Source organism: Colias eurytheme, chromosome 18 (genome assembly GCF_061535395.1).
Source record: "Colias eurytheme isolate Ceu_HAF_F1 chromosome 18, ilColEury1 Martin Lab GWU primary, whole genome shotgun sequence".
Classification (NCBI taxonomy): Eukaryota; Metazoa; Arthropoda; class Insecta; order Lepidoptera; family Pieridae; genus Colias; species Colias eurytheme.
Window position 1 is genome coordinate 6,764,074 of NC_142997.1, and position 19,571 is coordinate 6,783,644.

Sequence of the window (19,571 nt, forward strand, 5' to 3'; positions counted from 1 at the left end):
TACGCAATATCTGGGAAATCTCAAGTCATTAGGGAAAAACACTCAGCAAATTATACACAACGATGGATTAGTAGCCATTTAGACTATGCTCTTATAATTAAGCATGCTCTGTAGAACAATAGTAATTATAATCGTTATCGAATATTTGGTAACATGATGAAGTTATTAAAAAATTATACACAACCTAAACGAATTTCAGTCAAAAATTCAGAAAGCATTGTCTTTTATAAAATTAAAGAAAACTGAACACGGTGGCAGATTTGGACTCTTCATGTAAATATACCTATGCCTTGTATTAATATGAGCTAGTAGGTACCTACATTCATGTAAATATACCTATGCCTTGGTAGTAATATGAGCTAGTAGGTACCTATAACGTACACGAGCAGGTATTTATCGGCTTATTGTTCACTCTGGTACCCTGAAGCGAGGCTAAATTGCTAGTACATAATAATGGTTACATCGAAGGAGGTACAGGGGTGCTTCCAACATACATCAACTGAATATATTCAGTATGTTCCTAAATTTACATCATGGAGGGTGCTTAATAATACTTTTCATACAATTTATTGTCATTCTATGACCCAAAATAAAATAATAATCAAAGATATATCCATATTGTGTAAATTGTAAATAAATAAATAAATCCTCAAATAGTTCATTACATAAAATATAAGATTGTAAGATTTCCGTATCAATAATAGAATAAATTTTTAATTTTCCGCTAAAACGCCTATTTTATATTCAGATTGAAAGAAGAGCTGTGAAAAAAAGGTTTTAAAGGGAAAGTTTCGTAATAAAGTCGGCAAGGGGTTACACGACTCACTGGAGACCCGTTTTAATTCGAAAGTCTTCTGACTTACAAAAATTCACTTCAAAAACTTAGTTCGAATGAGTTTATTCTGTTAGTAAGGTGAGAGGAAACCCTAGTTTCAACGCAGAAGAGGGAAAAGCCGTTGTGGAGACGCCTTTTGAAAATCGACACCTTGAGATTGCCAATACATCGTTGTTTGGAGAAACTTTTACTTTCGTGTTCTATTATTGTTCATACAATGGATACTGTATTATTATTCTAAAACGCTGTTAAGAGCTGTAGAAAATATCTTTAATATCGTTAATAAAAGGCTGGAAGCACCCTCGAGTTTCGCGACTTCTGTCTAACAATTATGCCTCATAATTACGTTCAATTTAATCTGTGCGTCAAATGACTTTAATATTTGCTAACAAGCTCAAGTTGTCATTGGGATTTGGGAAGCCGAATAAAGGGTCTACGACCCTAGGATGAATGTTTGATGTTTAGCGAATAACAAACGACTGCGAATAGAGCGCTATCTGAATTGGAATACAGATTAGATATTCCACAACGAATTTGATGCAGTAACAATAGCAATAAATCACTAGTTCACATCGCAAAAAGTGAAACTAGAAACTGCGAACACTAATTGAGACAAAGTTTTGTCACGCACCGTTAACTACGGTACATTCCCGTTTTACTGCGCATAAAATAACGGCCGATATTTTATGTGCTGCGGGGAGTTTAAGCGGTTTATTTTTTATCCTTTGGCGATTTTTATGTCGGACAGGTTTGATGCCGTACCGAGTGAGGAATTAGATAAAAAAATTACTGATCCTTTTATATTTTCCGCATAATTTTTCATACATTTTTCGTAATTACCACATCACTTTTTTCCTATTTTTTTATATCCACATCCTTTGTTGCTTGGCTACATTTAAAAATGTAGCTTTTAATGTTTCATTAAAAGTTGTTCATCTATTTAATTCCAACGAGTATCTAGCTAATGAGCCTGCAAATATGATATTGTAATAACTCAGATATTAATAGCGCATAAAACATATAATCTCTGCTAGGTTCTGAAAATAAATTCTCATCCAAAGCTTATCCGTGTAAGAACAATGTAGAATAGTTTTTTGTTTAATAGAACAAGGGAGGTCAGGTGTTGAGGGAAAACTATTACAAAAACGATACATTCCATCAGATAGGACACGCATTGTGCGTAACACAAGGGGAAACCATTTGCTAACAATACAGGCCTTAATCAGACACGCGATCTTATCTACACTGCTTTAACCATATCCGTGTTACCTGTATCGATATTATAAGATAATAGATTACCTGGTTACTTCTCGTAACATTTTTTAATCCCAAAATAACATACTGGTGCATGTTTTGCTAATGTTTCATGATTTTTATATAATATGTTTTGTTACAACCAACAAGAAATAAAAATTACTAAAATATTTCACTACTCTAAAGAAATAATGAAAAACCTCTTTCGTTGTCATTGTTGTTAACACATTGTTTACGATGTCCAGTTTATAGTGTTCAATGTTCATCCTAATTGAAATCATATTAAGTGTATAACAAAAAAATTATTTCGTCCTTTCTAGAACGTTGTTTGGTTTCAGGTTAGCGAAGACGGCAAAATATGTTGTGAAAATAAAATCTTCCTCAAGCAGTTGTATGGCAGCGGGTAACTCTACCAAGCTGCAGCTTCGGATAAACTTATATTCATGAAACATGCACAATTTTTAAAGCTTTAACGGATATAGAGTCAAAACCGTCTGAAAATCTTGCAACATTTTATTTTTTTTACGTTGATAGAATTAAATTAATGGCACCCTAATATTACTTAGACATCGTGTGAATAACAGTTATTCGAAAATACACTGTTCAATTGTTTCAGATCAACTTAAATAGGATTTACATAAAAAAAAAATATTGCTCCTGATTTAATTTAATAAAGTAGGTATCCATCGGGAAAATCTTAAAACTCCATGGTATTATAAATAATTCACATAACGTTGGCGGTTACTAGAATTTTAAATACGCCAATTATGCAACGGTTTAAAGTATTAAAATTACTGGGCCGATACTCTGCAATTATAATCACATGAAGCCCGCTTAAACGATGTGTCGATTTTCACATATAGGAGAATAATTTGCGGATCCAGGCTATTATTTACTATACACGGTAATTGCTGGTAATCCCACCTGATATTTGAGAAGCTGGCAGCCCTGTAGGCATTATAAATGTTGTTGTTACGCTAATGTTTCCTGTAAACAATACTGTTAATACCTTGTAACTACGATACTTTTATAGTTTAACGATTGGATTTTTCCAATGTTTATAGGAAAATTAGTTGGAGATAAAACATTTATTTTTTATCCACGTAGGTACGCAATTTTCAAGTGAAATATAACCGTTTGAAACCGTTTTAAATAAGCTTTTATTTTTTATTTTTTTTTTTATTTTTATTTATTGAGGTCATCCAACACTTGTCACAACAATACTTATTATATAGGTACAAGTTACAATAAAAAATTTTGATAATTGTGACAAACAATTATAGGACAACACAACATGGAAAAAAAAAAATAATAATATCTAATAATTACGTTTGAGTAAAGTCACGTCACAAAAGGAAAAGAATACAAACCAAATCAAGACAAATCTTTGAAATATTTACGTATTCTATGACAGTTGTCGTGAAAAATATCAATACAATTGGCATACTCATTGACTAGTTTACTTAATCTACAGACGGGGGAATTTCGGCCAAAAACGGTCCTACGCAGAGGAGGAACCAAAGGTGTAATTTTATTGCGCGGGTATCTAGAAGGAACTCTGAGATTAAATTTATTTAACAATTGCGGACAATCAATTTTATTCTGAAAAATTTTGGCTACAAAAACAATATCTGAAAATATGTAACGATTTTCGAGGGATGAAATGTCAAAATGCGACAAGCGCCTTTGGTAAGAGGTGAGCCTTTTATGAGATAACCTGCTGGAGTAACTCAGGTGCCATAAGAATTTCTTTTGTATGCGTTCCAGTCTTAAAACGTGAGTCGCGTAATGTGGTCTCCAGACAACCGAGCAATATTCAAGAATACTACGTACGAGACTGTTGTATAACATAATCTTAGTTTTGGAGTTATGAAATCCTTTAGAATTTCTTACAATAAAACCCAACATCTTTGAAGCACGATTCGTAACATATTCAAGGTGATTAACAAAAGTTAGTTTACTGTCAAATAGCACTCCCAAGTCTTTAGTAACAGAATTCTCCTGGATTTCCATATTGTTTATGTGATATTTGAAAGGAATAGTTTTAGACTTTCTAGCATAGCGGATGGAAAAACATTTTTCAGTGTTCAATTCCATACCATTCCTACAGCACCATAATGCTAACTTATCAAGGTCCTCTTGTAGTTTCAGTGCATCTTCAAAGCAATCAATAATTCTACAGAACTTAAGGTCATCAGCATACATGAAACAACGTGAATTAACTAATATTTCTGGAATGTCATTAACGAAGAAGTTAAAAAGAACAGGACCTAGGTGTGAACCTTGAGGAACTCCCGAAGTAACATTGTGTGGCAAAGCATCAAACCCGTTAACAGCTACAAAAAATGAACGATCGCTTAGATAGGACTTTATCCACTTCAAAAACAAAGGTGAGAGTCCATATCTACATAATTTCTGCAGCAAGATGTGATGTGGAACTCTGTCAAAAGCTTTGCTAAAGTCAGCGTAAATAGTGTCAATTTGTTTATTTGAATCTAGCTCGTCGATAATCGTTTCAGTAAAATCTGTCAAGTTGGTCATAGTAGATCTATGCTGAACAAAACCATGTTGGTGAGAAGAGAGGAATTGTTTGAAATGCCTAGTGAGAGATGGACAAATGAAAGACTCAAATATCTTGGCAAAGGTGGAAAGAATTGATATGGGCCTATAATTATTTATTAGTTCTTTTGAACCAGACTTATGAATAGGTATGACCTTAGCCACCTTCCAGTTTGTAGGGAAGAAACCATAACTCAAGGAAAAGTTAAAGATTCTCAAAAGTGGCTGTACCAGATTTTCAGCACATGCAACAATGAACTTAGGATGTATGCCATCTGGTCCAGCGCCCTTAAAAACATCGACAGCCTTGAGTTTCTTTAAAAGAGGCTCATACTCAATACGCGGTAACGTCAGGAGAAGGTCGTTATTCACGGAAATTATAGTTGATGGCTGCTGTTCTTCAACATCGGGATCTCTCTTCGAATAAACAGACCCAAAATATTTAGAGAAAAGCTCGCATACACGAACACTATCTGAGGAGGCTTCATCACCTAGAGACATGGAAGGTGGATATGCACTATTACCTCCTCGTTTGGACTTAATGTAAGACCAAAAGTATTTAGGGTTAGAATGAATTTTATCTTCTACAGATCTAATGTATAGATTATAGCAAATATTTGCAGTTTTAGAACATCTAGTGCTAATTATGTGCAATTCGATTTTATCTCTAGGATTGTTGTATCTCCTGTAACGCTGTCTTAATTTGAACTTCTCCTTTAACATTTTTTTAAGATTATTATTGAACCAAGGAGGATATTTATTATTTTTGGACTTAATTTTAGGCACGTATTTATGAATGGTATTCCTAATCTTAGCATATAAAATATCCAACATTGAATCTACGTTATCAAGGTCACAAAACAGTTCATTCCAATCACAAGTGCTAAGTTCGTTGTTAATAGACTCATAATCTGCTTTAAAGAAATTAAATTTACAAGCAAACCTATTATAAGGAAGTTTAGCTTCAATTTTATTGGTAACTACTATATCGAGAGGAGGATGATACTTATCAAGGTTACACAGTGGAGATACAGACTCAATGACGCTGCAAAGCGGCACGTTATTAGAGATCACTAAATCCAAAATTCTATTTGTTGAATTAAGGACATTGTTGTGCTGCTTTAAGTGGTTTAGAAATAAGAAGTCGAGTAAAATTTGACAATGGTTGGGCGCAATGTATTCATGTGTACCAACTAAGTCCCAATTAATATGACCTAGATTAAAGTCTCCAAGTATTAAGTGACCATACGACAATTCAAGTAACCTATTACAATTATCTAAGAAATGTTCCAGTATCGAACGATCCACCGGAGGAGGCAAATAAACGGCACATATTGCAATATGATGAACCGATTGCGACAAAGGCCAGTCCAGTATAACCCAGAGATCTTCAAGCTTAGTTTCCCATTCAGGCTTACGCCTCGAAGTTAATTTTGAAGAAACAGCAATAAGTACCCCACCTCCATCTTTTTTTGATGAGAAACTGGAATCGCACCTATCCTTTCGATAGACAGTATAACGGTCGTCAAAAAGCTCACTACTTTTGATATTATCATTTAACCAGGTCTCTGTAAGTATAATTAAGTCATAATTAGAGCATGCCAATTGTCTGAAAAATTCGTGCGTTTTAGTTCGTAAGCCTCTAGTGTTTTGATAATACAGATTTAAAGTACCAAATATAAATAAAAAACAATCCACATGCATGAATAAAAACAGAAAAGAAAGAAAAAAAAAATATATATATATGCACTAGTTCTTAATCTAACTTATCTAAAACATTAAAGTTCTGGACAAGGATATATGGGGCTTCCTCGTTCTTCCTCATAAAAATACGTCCACCTCGTATCCAGACAAACTTGTATCCCTTTTCCTTTGCCCTCAGTCGAGCTGCTGCGTGTAACCCTTTATAGAAAGGTGATAAATGCTCACTAACAAATATAGGTGATGGATTTCCTGAAACCCCAATGAGTCCGCTGTTTATTCTATTTTTTTCGTTTTTTTTATTATAATTTTGAACCGAAGCTATGAATTGATCACGAAGTCTTGTAGAGGACAATTGAACAATAACGGATCTAGGACGAGGACTAGTCTTATTAATCTTTGAGATGCGGGTACAATGAATAATGCTTTCATCTTCTAAGGGGCAACCAACAACATTTCCAAGATTTTTAATTATTTGCAACAAGTTCTCATTTTTATTTTCGGGTATGCATTGTATTTCTATATTATTCTGACGAAGCTGTTGTTCAATTTGGTTACAGCGATGCTCAAGACTAGAAACTGTATGTAGCAAGCCATCATTTTCTTTCTCAAGAGCGGAAATTTTTAATTGAGACGCATCATGATTCTTCTTAATATCTTCGTATTGATCACTAATAAACATCATAGAATTCTTAAGAGCGGTAATTTCATCCTTTAGCGGTTTTAATTCACTATTAATTGCGTTCACAATGTTATCATTCATTTTTGCGAACAAATTATTTAAGGTATCCTTTAAAACCTCCTGTACGACATCCTTAATATCTTCGCGTATAATAGTGGGAGACACATTAACCATCGGGGGAGAGTTGACAGCCTGTCTTTTATTGCCTCTGACGGTTGAAACGTTACGTAGGGGGGTATTATCATTACCCCATTTTAAATACTTTGCTAAAGTCTATTTGTAGCATATAGGTAACTAATTATCCAAAAATAGCATTTAGTACAATAAACTCCAGTAAAGTTAGAAGCGTCAAACAAGGGACGGTAGCGTGTTAACTCGATGTTACATCACTATAGTAATTAACATAGTTTCAATTAACACTCATTATTCAAACATTAACTGCGGTAAATACTGTACCAACGTGACTTCTACTTTATTTTAAGCACAGCTATTTTCATATATTAAATACTAAGCTCATTAATGTTTACTTTTGTATGACAAAACCGAACTATTTACGTATGTACTTGAAATAAACCACAGAAATAAACGCTATATTTTGCGGAACTTTTTTGCCGTAAACTAATACAATGGTTTCATGTGACAATTAGTAAATAATCTTGGTATACCTACCAACCGGTAGGTAGGTACTATTGAAATGTTTGAATAGAAAATAAAGCCGTTCGGATTTGAAACCACATTTGAGGGACTCTACAATACTCGTATTTATAGACAACTGTTAAAGGTGTAAAAATTTTAACAAATTTTAAATGTCTTATAATATAAATATCTATTAAATACATCTTAATAGTTTAAAAATTCTGAAGTATTAAATTAATGATTGTCTTTACATAAAATATCAACATTAACACGTTCTTCGTACCGTAAATAGGACTGTAAAGTTTACTTCATTCATACTCATTCATTTATCTTAGTCAAGCTAGCGATGCGGTACGAAAATACACGTTTAATTATGGTGCTCCATTTAAACATTACTTTCGTACACTAAGCCCGAGCCACATCAAAGAAAATATACATCAATACGCTAACACTAAAAGTAATTTGATTCAGTCATTAACACCAGGAGTCGTTACACACAACTCAATTAATTATGCTGTTAACTTGCTTGCCGCTACAAAGCAATGTAATGGCGACATTATTCCATTATGGCTGGTGGGCCGATGTTAATAACATTATTTGCAGCACTATAATCCACCGACAGACGCGCAAACAACAACCAAGATTTATTTAACACGTTTAAACGGACGGGCAGGCCGTGGAAATGAAAAAAAAATACATGAGTTACAAAATAGTAAAGGTAACACGATCTCAGCTATAGCAATATATTCATTTCGATCATAACTAGCTAATTCACAAGCAGATTTTAAGCATTCTGCAAAAATAAGTACATACAAATCTCTATGGTTTTCTTTATTTATATTTTAATTCATTATTTACATAAATGTTCAATAAGATTCACATCAAAATCACGAACACAACCAGATAAATAGCCACCACAACGGAATTTTTCCGCTACTTATCCTGTAAATTATTTCCTGCTGTTCAAAGATTGATTTAGATCAACTACAAATTGTGATAGATAGGTTGGTATCGGGATAACTTGTCACTAATGACATACGAAAGGGGATGATTTAATCGTGCCATTATCACGAGTCAAGTCCAACAATACCACATTGTAATTGCTTTGGATACCGCTGAGCACCGCGCAAGTCTTTAGATCACATGCGTAGGACATGTATGACAGATTCCAATTATGGAGTCGCTTAAGTAAATGATTTACTATAATAGGTATATCAGTTACATTTTTTTGTTCTAAAGGTCAAGGTTAAAGTCTTTAATCTCTTGATGGGAAATCTATGCCTTAGACGATAAATTGGATTTACATTATTCGTAGTTTCTATTTATTGTCTAAAGCCTGGCTTGTTATATTCATATCTACGAATATTTATAAATTAATAGTAAATATTTGGGGACATATGTAACATAATTATAAAAGCTTTTTGTACAAAAAACTTCACTTTAATGAGTTGTTTCTAAAAGCGTATAGCTTATGTTTGAATTATTTGTCAAGTATTCAAAGTAACACAAAATTTACTTTGTATTGTAGCTTTTAAATCCAATGGAAATGCTATACCTAAATATTCAGTATTCACGTATTCTCAAAACTCTAATTAATATTCCATGTTCTTCGGCAAATTCAACACCTCTTTCGGGCTTTCAATTATAATCAATCACAGTGTTAGTTGTTAATTAAAACCCTGTCTTGTGTACTGAGGAATGAGCGATGTCGATGAATGGATATCATAATGGATATTTTTGATTTAGGTGTACTTTTGTGTGTACGGTACCAATCAATAAGCTTAAAGAAATAAAAACGAGCAAAGTTGGCTTATGCTTGCTGATATACGAAGCGTTCTTTATTAAAGTATCTAGCCTAAAGGCTTATACCTAATACTTTACATTCACTTAATATTCGAAGCTATCATGAAGCTATCATATGAAAAGATATATAGACCATTGGGTCCAATAAAAAAAATGGGTAATAAACATTGAATTTATTCGGAATTCTGGAACCAATACGAACGATTTGTTATTAGTAAAATCGAAACAAACCAAAATTTATTATTTTTTCCTTGTCCTATTAGTAGATAGACAATTAAGGAAAAACGTTTACCATACGTAAATTCAATTAGAAAAAAAATAGCATAGAAGCAGCATTTAACCATTTTTTTGTACAGACAAATTAAACAGTTCCGACAAGCCTATTATATAGCTTATCAAAGTATCTTAGGATCGTGAATGATCAACATTCAACCATTGAGAAGATTAATTAAACATTTTGGACTTCACATTTAAAATGAATCGCAACGACGCGACGTCTAATTCTATTTTCCGCCCTAGAAATTTGTTACAGTTGAGTCGGTTTTGAAACTGGTAGAAAACGACCAACATTTTCAACTTGAAAGGAGTACTTCAAGTATACTCGTACTTGTTATTACAGCCATATTATAATCATTTAAATTAATTCACGCGAATGGTTTCCTGAGTACTCATAAAGTCCAAATAAATACATTCGTGATTAGAAACTTTGAGCAACAGTTAATAAATTACGATTGAATTGTTTGAATAAACCAATATGATATTATTAGATACCTACCGGAAATAGGTATCACTTATTACCTGAATACAGTTATTAAAATTAACGCTTTGATTTACTGTTACCTACTAATTTATTCAATGTAACCAGCTTTATTTTTATTATTGTTAACGAAGTATCGAAAACATACGTCACGATCGATTCTGAAAGAAACGTTACCATAATATTAAATAAATGATTGACTTGCGTTACTGATTAGCAACGCGTTGATTACAAGTGTGTTAACCGAGTTTACCGTATTAATTGCAATGTGGTCGCTTAGCCGCAAATCAAACATAGTGATATTGTCGTAGGTCGCGACAACCCGATTGCCGCTGCCGACGTTCTCGCCGCGGGCCGTGCTGATGTACAGCGCAGCGGTCGGCGGCGAAGGTGTTGCGCTGCAGCTGCGGGAGGCCACGCCGGCGGAGATCGATGCACGGCTCGACACACGGATCGATGCGCGGCTCGACGCACGGCTCGATGAAAGGCTCGCCATCGCGTGTCATGAGCCTGAGCTGCTAGCTGAGCTTCTGCATGCTGCGGCGGATATAGGTGCGTATCTTGTTAAAGTAACTGAATTAAATGAGTGTTATTATTTTTACAAACTTCAGTTAATAATTGATAAGACGTGAACGTCTTCTTAAACATCTGTATTGACAATAAATATATTGATATACCATCATAACAACAAAAATGCAAATCATACCGGCAAAAATACAACAATAGGGGTATTCCAAGAACAAACTTCTTGCAACAAGATTGGCATTCAGATGTCGGAGAGAAAATCAACTTGTTTTATTTCGGAGGGAAAGAATCATGACTTATTTCTGCGCTTCGAAAGTCCGCCATTGGTGTTTTGAAATTCAAATATCGAATTTTGCATTCGAAACTGGCACAAACCATCGCTCCCGTTGGCTGGACACTGCGCCATTGCCATTACTATTATGGCCGCCGGGACTGACGATCATTGCCGCAATTTAAAATAACGATATTTCTTTCAAAATTACCTTTAAAACGCTTGAACTTGTCTCTTTATAGTTATGTTTATTGGATTGTATCTATATTTAAAATGCCTAAGCAAGTTTATAATCCTTCTTAGACTTAAATACACGCATTGTGTATTGGGGTTTGGCTTTTTACTATTCTTTCACTGGTTTATAATCTGTAATTTAACGACCAATTATAGTAAGGCCAATTAGGCATTATTATTTTTAGTTAAAACAATGTAAAAGCGTGATTCAAAGTCAACACACCGTGTTGGGTAGAAAAAGTTTTCGCATAGAAAGAGCTCCTGAAATCGCTTAAACAATAGAAACATAATCCACTTAACACAATGAAAAACTTAATCAGCTTCCGTTTCACTTCACAATTTTTATGAAAATTGACGTCTCGTTTATTCTGAGAGCGGAACAAAGAAAATACGTTCAAGCTTTTAGCCTTAATATTGTTTTATTAAGTATATTTAAAATTATTATTTACTCGAGAGCATAATTTTATTTTATTTTATTTACCTTTGTGAACCTTTTTCACGTTTGTTAATTTTTGATTTAGTTTTCTATTAAGTTCTATTTTCAAAGAAACAACACAAAAATGCCTATTCCATTAGCCAGACGTATTGCCGTAAACTAATAGTTTATTACAAAGATTCAAAGAAGGCGTTAAAATTGCGGTCTCATACAAAAGAGTGTTTTTAACTAATTCACCAAAACTGGACTTTGACTCTGCTAATTCTAAGGCTAGGTCCAGTTCACGTTTCTTCGATATAAAGGTTTTAAATAAAGATATAATCAGTCGATGTATAAAAAAATTAAAATCTAACGCTTCTCCTGGACCTGACATGATACCTGCTTATATCATTAAGGGTCTTATGGAATACCTAATTGAACCTATAATGCACATATTCAATCTTATTCTGATGAAAGGTGTATACCCTACACTATGGAAGAAGTCGCGAGTTATACCGATTCCTAAATCTGGCAGTAGAACCAAAGTTGAAAATTATAGACCAGTGGCGATTTTATGTTCACTAGCCAAGGTATTTGAGATGTGTTTGCATTCTCAAATGCTACATGAATGCAAGCCATACATCTCTCCTCTTCAGCATGCTTTTTTACCACGCAGGTCGGTTGCTACAAATCTCATTTCACTTGTTGAGACATTATCACGTGAAATGGATAAGCAGAATCAAGTCGATGTTATTTATCTCGATTTCCGCAAAGCTTTTGACCGTGTTGATAATGATGTACTGTTGTTGAAGTTAGCAGATCATGGATGTGGCCCGACTTTGCTAAAGCTGTTTTCTAATTATCTTAGGGATCGGAAACAATTTGTAAAATATGGCCCGTATATTTCAGATTCTTATTCTACTCGATCTGGTATAAGTCAAGGATCAAATCTTGGTCCTTTGCTGTTTTTATTACTGATAAACGATTTACCGGATGTAATTGAAAAGTCAGATATCTTACTCTTTGCCGATGATGTTAAAATATTTAAGGTCATTAAATCGGATGAAGATTACTGCCGCTTGCAAACAGACGTAGATGCAGTTTATATGTGGAGTGTGGAGAACAAACTACACTTTAATATTGACAAGTGTGAATTTATGACATTTAGTCGTTCAGCCTATATACGGAACTATGTTTATAGTTTGGGACAGGATCGAATATCACGTGTGAATAAAGTACGCGACTTAGGTATCACATTCGTGCCTCATCTTTCGTTTCATGAGCATATTCACAATGTTTCTAACGCTGCATACAAACGTTTAGGATTCTTACTGCGCAACTCTGTCGGACTTTCAGATAGCGCTATTAGAGTTCTCTACTCGGCACTTGTTAGGAGTATTCTAGAGACTAATTCCATTGTCTGGAGTCCCTACGAGAAAAAATATGTCCTTATGTTGGAGCAGGTCCAAAAGAAGTTCTTAAGGTACTTGTATGCGAGAAATTTTAATTATTACCCATATCTGTATCCCACAAAATTCTTGCTGGGTAGTTTGGGTTATAACTCGCTGGAACTTCGTAGAAGTCTATCAACTGTTAAATTTGCTCTTAACGTTTTATACAATAAAATAGATTCTAATGATTTAGTAGAAATGCTCTTACGGCTTAATGTGCCTGACAATTATACACGGGCTCGTAGCCACCGACTGTTAGCTGCTTGGCGCACACGCACGGTTCAACGCCAGCAGTCTCCGGTGCCTCGCATGCTTTCACTGCTGAACTCAATCCTCAATTCTGCACCAGTATATGATTTGTTTGTGTCAGGGATGGGAATGATAGGTGAAGAATGTAAGAGGTACCTAGAACTAAGAACATAGTGATAAGTTTAGAATTAAGTTTAATATATGTATGGTTTGGCGTATGCCGTAAATAAATAAATAAATAAATAAAAAGAGAGACAACCAAGCCCGCAATACCAGAGCATACAACGCTTACATTTATTTTTCTAGAATAGTGGGAATTGGAAACGAGGGTAGGCCCCGTTTATTAGCCGCTCACGCTTGAGGCGCTACATCTCATCAACTTGTCAAAAATTTCCTCAAAACGCCTCCGTTCTACTTAAAAATGCTAACTCATGCAAACAAGCTACGAAGGCTCTTAATTGAATTATATCCCCTTAAACGAACGATGAAATATTTTGTGTTATAATTTTACTAAAATGGGAACGATCGTTTCAATTTTGAAGTTGTTATTGGATAAAAATGATACTTATTGTGGTCGGTGGGTTACGATTTTATTTGAAGGTTAATTTGAATAATTTTTGACCTATTCTTTGCTCTGTCTGTTTTGTATATTCTCGGGTACTTACATTTCAGTTCTTTCAAATCAAATTATAGGATATTTGCATGCATTATATATTTTCTTTATCTTCAATATTTTACTTCGATAAATGATTTAACACATCCATCGATTTCTTCATGTATTTTGCCATTCATCTTATGAATATAATATGTATAAAAGATTAAGCATGACTACAATTTAAATGATCTCTGATTGAAATTTCAAAATTAGAAATACAAAGCATGTACTATAAAATAATCAAAACACTAATAAAATTTTTGCATTCCAAGATATCTACTCCCCGAGATTACCGAAGCTAGGCTCATAATTGACCCCGCATAAATCGCAAGAGGCTGCTTCTATTAAATTTTAGGACAAACACGGACCCCTATATAACTTTGTTAATAAAGCTTACGATATATTGTAGACAGATGTTGGTGACTTTCTATCGAAGACGATACGCGATATGACTATTAATGTTCGAAACTTAATGCTGCGGTTTATCGCCATACAAATATACGAACTTGAAAATTGTAAGTTCTTGAGCAACTTTGATTGGTGTTTTGTTCGAGTTGATTATTAAGAGTTGTTATACTTGTTGGAAAGTTACTTATAATAGTGGTAATAAGGGCTGACCATTTGCTTAATATAGGCACATTTTAAATTAGGTGTAAAAATAAATAATACAAAAATCTGACTCTGTCCACCTATCCTTTGCATATTAGATTAATTTGCTTTGATTTGCAAATTCATTTAGTTTTAAAATTACTAAAAGTTCCCAATAAATGGAATAGTTATCAAAATTCTTCATCTTATTTTATCTGAGTCAATGCATCAGTAGAAATGAATAGGTACTTTTTCTGAATAATAAATCCGTACTAATATTAGGTATAAATGCGAAAGTAACTCTGTCTGTCTGTCTGTTACTCAATCACGCCTAAACTACTGAACCAATTTGCAAGAAATTTGGTATGGAGATATTTTGATACCCGAGAAAGGACATAGGCTACCTTTTATTGAGAAATATGTACCACGGGCGAAGCCGGGGCGGACCTCTAGTATTATATAAGTAGAAGTCTAATTGAATAAATAAATGTTTGAGTTTGAGTTTGAGTATATTAGAAATCCCTTTTATAAATTTGATATGTGAAGTGATAAGTGAAGTTTTATGAAATACCTACTTTACTTATAATTTACGCGTTTAAAATATAGAAAAACCATATCAAAATCAGATTTGTGCTTATTCAACTAGATGATTTATTTATCGTGATAATACATGCGCCATTACTCTAATAAAAAAGTACAGTCTCGTTTATTAGACAACAAAACTTCAAAGCTATCAAATGTCATAATTGTCCCCAACAGAAACGGCGGGGTTTTCATACTCAATGGGATGAAGTAATGAGGACCCTCTTATACAGGGTGTACCAAAAAGTAGTGATGAACGGAAGCTGAGAGGTAGAGGACCTAGAGGGCTATCCGAATCACCCCCATGTATGTTATGCGATTTTTCGTATTTTCGGAGTTATGACGTTTTTTTTCAATTTTTCACCTATCGCCGAGTACGATGATATTTTCACTCATGCTGACGTCAATGATTGCGGAAGATTGTTGATTTTTTTTTGTGTGCTAAGCTGAAAGATAGGCCAATTCAGTATGGTAACATTTACTAACGTTAGATCTTTGAATGGTATAAAAAAAAGAATTAAATGGCAAGAAAGATAAAATTACCCAGTATGTTCACCACTTCAAGGGCCCGTAAAAAAATAAAATCACATAAAAAAAGTTTTCCGTTTGACTTTTAAAAACTTGCTCTATCTATCAGATAGCTACCCTGAAAATTTCATTTAATTATTGAGAAGGCTTCAATCGAAAAATTTAAATCTAAATGTGGTAAGTGCAAAAATTGAATTAACATGATGATCATTAAAACCAATAAATAGGTGTTTAATTACCAGAAATTTTTAAAATAACCCCGCTGTTGCTCAATGCAAGTGCGACATCACCGTAAAAAGTTGTCTTTTAAATGTCTGAATACCCTTTTATCATTTTTAATGGTTTCTTCTGCTACTATGAATTTCCGGGTTATTTCGTCCAAATTGTGGCAGTCTCTCGTCTTTGTAGTATCCCCACGGAAAAAAATCAATAGGGTTTATGTCCGGGGACCGTGCAGGCCAGGCTAAAGGGCAAAGATACCCTGAAAGATGGATTGGTCGTTGCAGCCTGCGCATGCGCCGGTGACGCCTGCCTTAAAGCCTGGCCTCCACGGTCCCTCGACCTAAACCCTATTGATTGTTTTCCGTGGGGATATTACAAAGACGAGAGACTGCCACAATTTGGACGAAATAACCCGGAAATTCATAGTAGCAGAAGAAACCATTAAAAATGATAAAAGGGTATTCAGACATTTAAAAGACAACTTTTTACGGTGATGTCGCACTTGCATTGAGCAACAGCGGGGTTATTTTAAAAATTTCTGGTAATTAAACACCTATTTATTGGTTTTAATGATCATCATGTTAATTCAATTTTTGCACTTACCACATTTAGATTTAAATTTTTCGATTGAAGCCTTCTCAATAATTAAATGAAATTTTCAGGGTAGCTATCTGATAGATAGAGCAAGTTTTTAAAAGTCAAACGGAAAACTTTTTTTATGTGATTTTATTTTTTTACGGGCCCTTGAAGTGGTGAACATACTGGGTAATTTTATCTTTCTTGCCATTTAATTCTTTTTTTTATTCCATTCAAAGATCTAACGATAGTAAATGTTACCATATTAAATTGGCCTATCTTTCAGCTTAGCACACAAAAAAAATCAAGCATCTTCCGCAATCATTGACGTCAGCATGAGTGAAAATATCATCGTACTCGGCGATAGGTGAAAAATTGAAAAAAACGTAATAACTCCGAAAATACGAAAAATCGCATAACATACATGGGGGTGATTCGGATAGCCCTCTAGGTCCTCTACCTCTCAGCTTCCGTTCATCACTACTTTTTGGTACACCCTGTATATAAAGCGTATTTTGATGTAACTGTAATGAGCTCGGTTGATCTTTTTGAATTATTTTTTACTTATGCTTAATTTAATTTAAATGCGAAGTATCTTAAAGTGTACTTAAGACGGCTCTTACGTTAAAAGGCATTTTAGAGCCTTTAATAAGTTTTTTATAGTGTCGTGTTTAGTTTATTCTGAAATTAAAAAATTATATTTTGCTGAACGTATTTGATTAAAGGGTCAAAGGTTTTTGTTTTTTTTTTTAATAGATTGGAATTAAACTTTGACACAAGTTATAAAAACACTAATCTAAGACAAATTACGATTAAAACTCTAATGATATTGTCTCATAATAATATATTTCGGTAGCAAACCGAGTTAATGAGAAAAAGGAAAACAGAAGGAAAGTATTCAATTTAAATAACAGGTCTGTACTGTTTTCTGATGTCACCGTTTAAAATGTTAAGTCAAGATAATAGAGCCGGGGGGATAACGAAAAAAGAATTTATATATTTTATCTCAATTACCTTCGAATATCTTATGTAAGATCTGTGGAACTTTTAACGGATTAATTAAGTTACGTAAAACGGAGATACTTTGAATCTGGTTCTCGGGAACTGAAGGAAAAGTTGTATGGACGTCTTGAGTAAGTACCTGCAACGTAGAAATAACTTTGAATACAACTAAAGATCTCGAAACTGCAATCGCAACCCGCGATGAATAGATAAAACTTGAGCGAAACGTTATTCAGAAACGGAGCCAATAACATTTACAGCGATTATGTTGCAACTTTAGCAACAGGGATGACAATATTTAGAACAACTGTTTACCATATGTTTTATATCTTTCCGATATAACTGAATATGACACTTGGAAAATATAGTATAAATGATCGACTCTACATTATTTTGGCGTAAGTTTCACCCACCAATACTCAAAATTGAATCTCGTTTTGATAACGTAAACAACAAACGACCTTTTCGTAGGTATATGTATTTCTTGTAATGTTAGATAGTAATATTGCCACAGTAAAAGACAATTAACATATTGTATAAATAGGCTTATGTACACAAGAGCAATACTGTAAAGTGACGTTAACAAGAATTACAAAGGGTTCCAGTTGTATTATTTTCTGTTCTAAAGAAATTGTTTGCAAGCTTGCTCAAAGACAAAAATTAATTAAATACACCGTTAAAATAAATAAAAGCTGTATGTAATTAAACAGGGTCTTGAACGGAAAAGCTAAGTGCGTCTCGTTTATTATAGACCATTTTTTACCACGTCTGGGACAAAAGGGGCGACTTTTTGTCGTAATAAAAGAGTGGCTTAGAGTTTTTAATATAATAACGTGGAAAGGAAGAAGCATTCAGCCAACTGTCGAAGGAAAATGCGGCGCTATAAAATTGCAAATGAAGTAATATCATGCTCCACTTGACTTAGTGGCCAAAACTTAGAAATTGCCAGAGCAGACGAGAACACAACACTGGTACAAATTCGCAACCGCTATTTACCCAGTGTCATTTAATTAAGCTGAATAAACCGAGTAAGCGAATAAAACCGGTCGAGTCTCTGGGACAGTTTGTAATTAATGTTGACCGTCCCTCGATCTCAACTATCCCTTACTATCTCTGTCAAATTGTTTGTATTTTAATATCATTTTCATATGATACATACTTTGTTTTCGGCTCTTGCAAACATGAAAGTAATCGAAGATAGAAATTATGGCTAGCTTATATTTAAAGAGTGTATGAAGAAAAGGCGTTGTGGATTACGAATTGCATCATAAGAAATAGATTACCTACCTAGTATCGTTGCAGAATGAATCACACCATTTGGCACTAACGATCCTATCCCAAATAGAATCCCGATCACTATTTTCGTAATTTACAGTTTTTTTTTTTTTACTTTTTAATATTACTTTAAAGTTAAAAGTTATATTTCTTTTAGTTTTGTTTTATTGGTAAATATCGCAATAAACGAAATTCGGTTAGGAGGACATTCGTTAACAATTAATATTTAATGTTAAATAATTAAAAAAGTTTGAAACGTTATAAATTAATAAATTGGCCAATTATATTTAGAGCTATTTTGCATTAATGTAATTTTCCTTCGTACAAAGATTCAAGAGACATCGATGAAGCGACTTTATAAAGCAAGCAAGAAATACATTTTCTTAGATTCGCTTAGATCTTATCCTTATCGAAAAGGAGATAAAAGGGTAAAATACACAATATAGACTGGGTTCTTTGTACAATATTAGATTTATTAGCTTTGATTTATTTAATATTATTCTCGTTATCTTTCCATTGAAACGAATAGGTTTTCGTTAATTGGAAACACTATTTGTCAAACGTTAGTACATGCGTATTATAAACATAGAATTTATAACTCAAGAACAACTGGACAGTTTTTTTTATTTAATTTTGTATTTTTCTTCTCCCTAAACAAATGAATTAATCTAGTAAAAACAAAAAAAATCATTTTTCATGGTAACCGAACATTTATTTTTCCAAAGTAGGTACGAAGTTAGCCGGGTTACTAGTTAATAATAAATAATAAAT

The 19,571-nt window shown here is 33.6% G+C and overlaps 1 protein-coding gene across 1 annotated transcript in view; it reads left to right on the forward strand.

Moving 5' to 3' along the window:
* Window positions 1-19,571, forward strand: part of LOC149900755 (uncharacterized) — a 115,788-nt gene that overhangs the window by 49,573 nt on the left and 46,644 nt on the right. Inside the window, exon 2 of the mRNA XM_090112364.1 lies at window positions 10,539-10,779. Within this exon, the coding sequence (XP_089968490.1) occupies window positions 10,539-10,779 (241 nt within the window). The remainder of the gene's footprint in view (window positions 1-10,538; window positions 10,780-19,571) is intronic.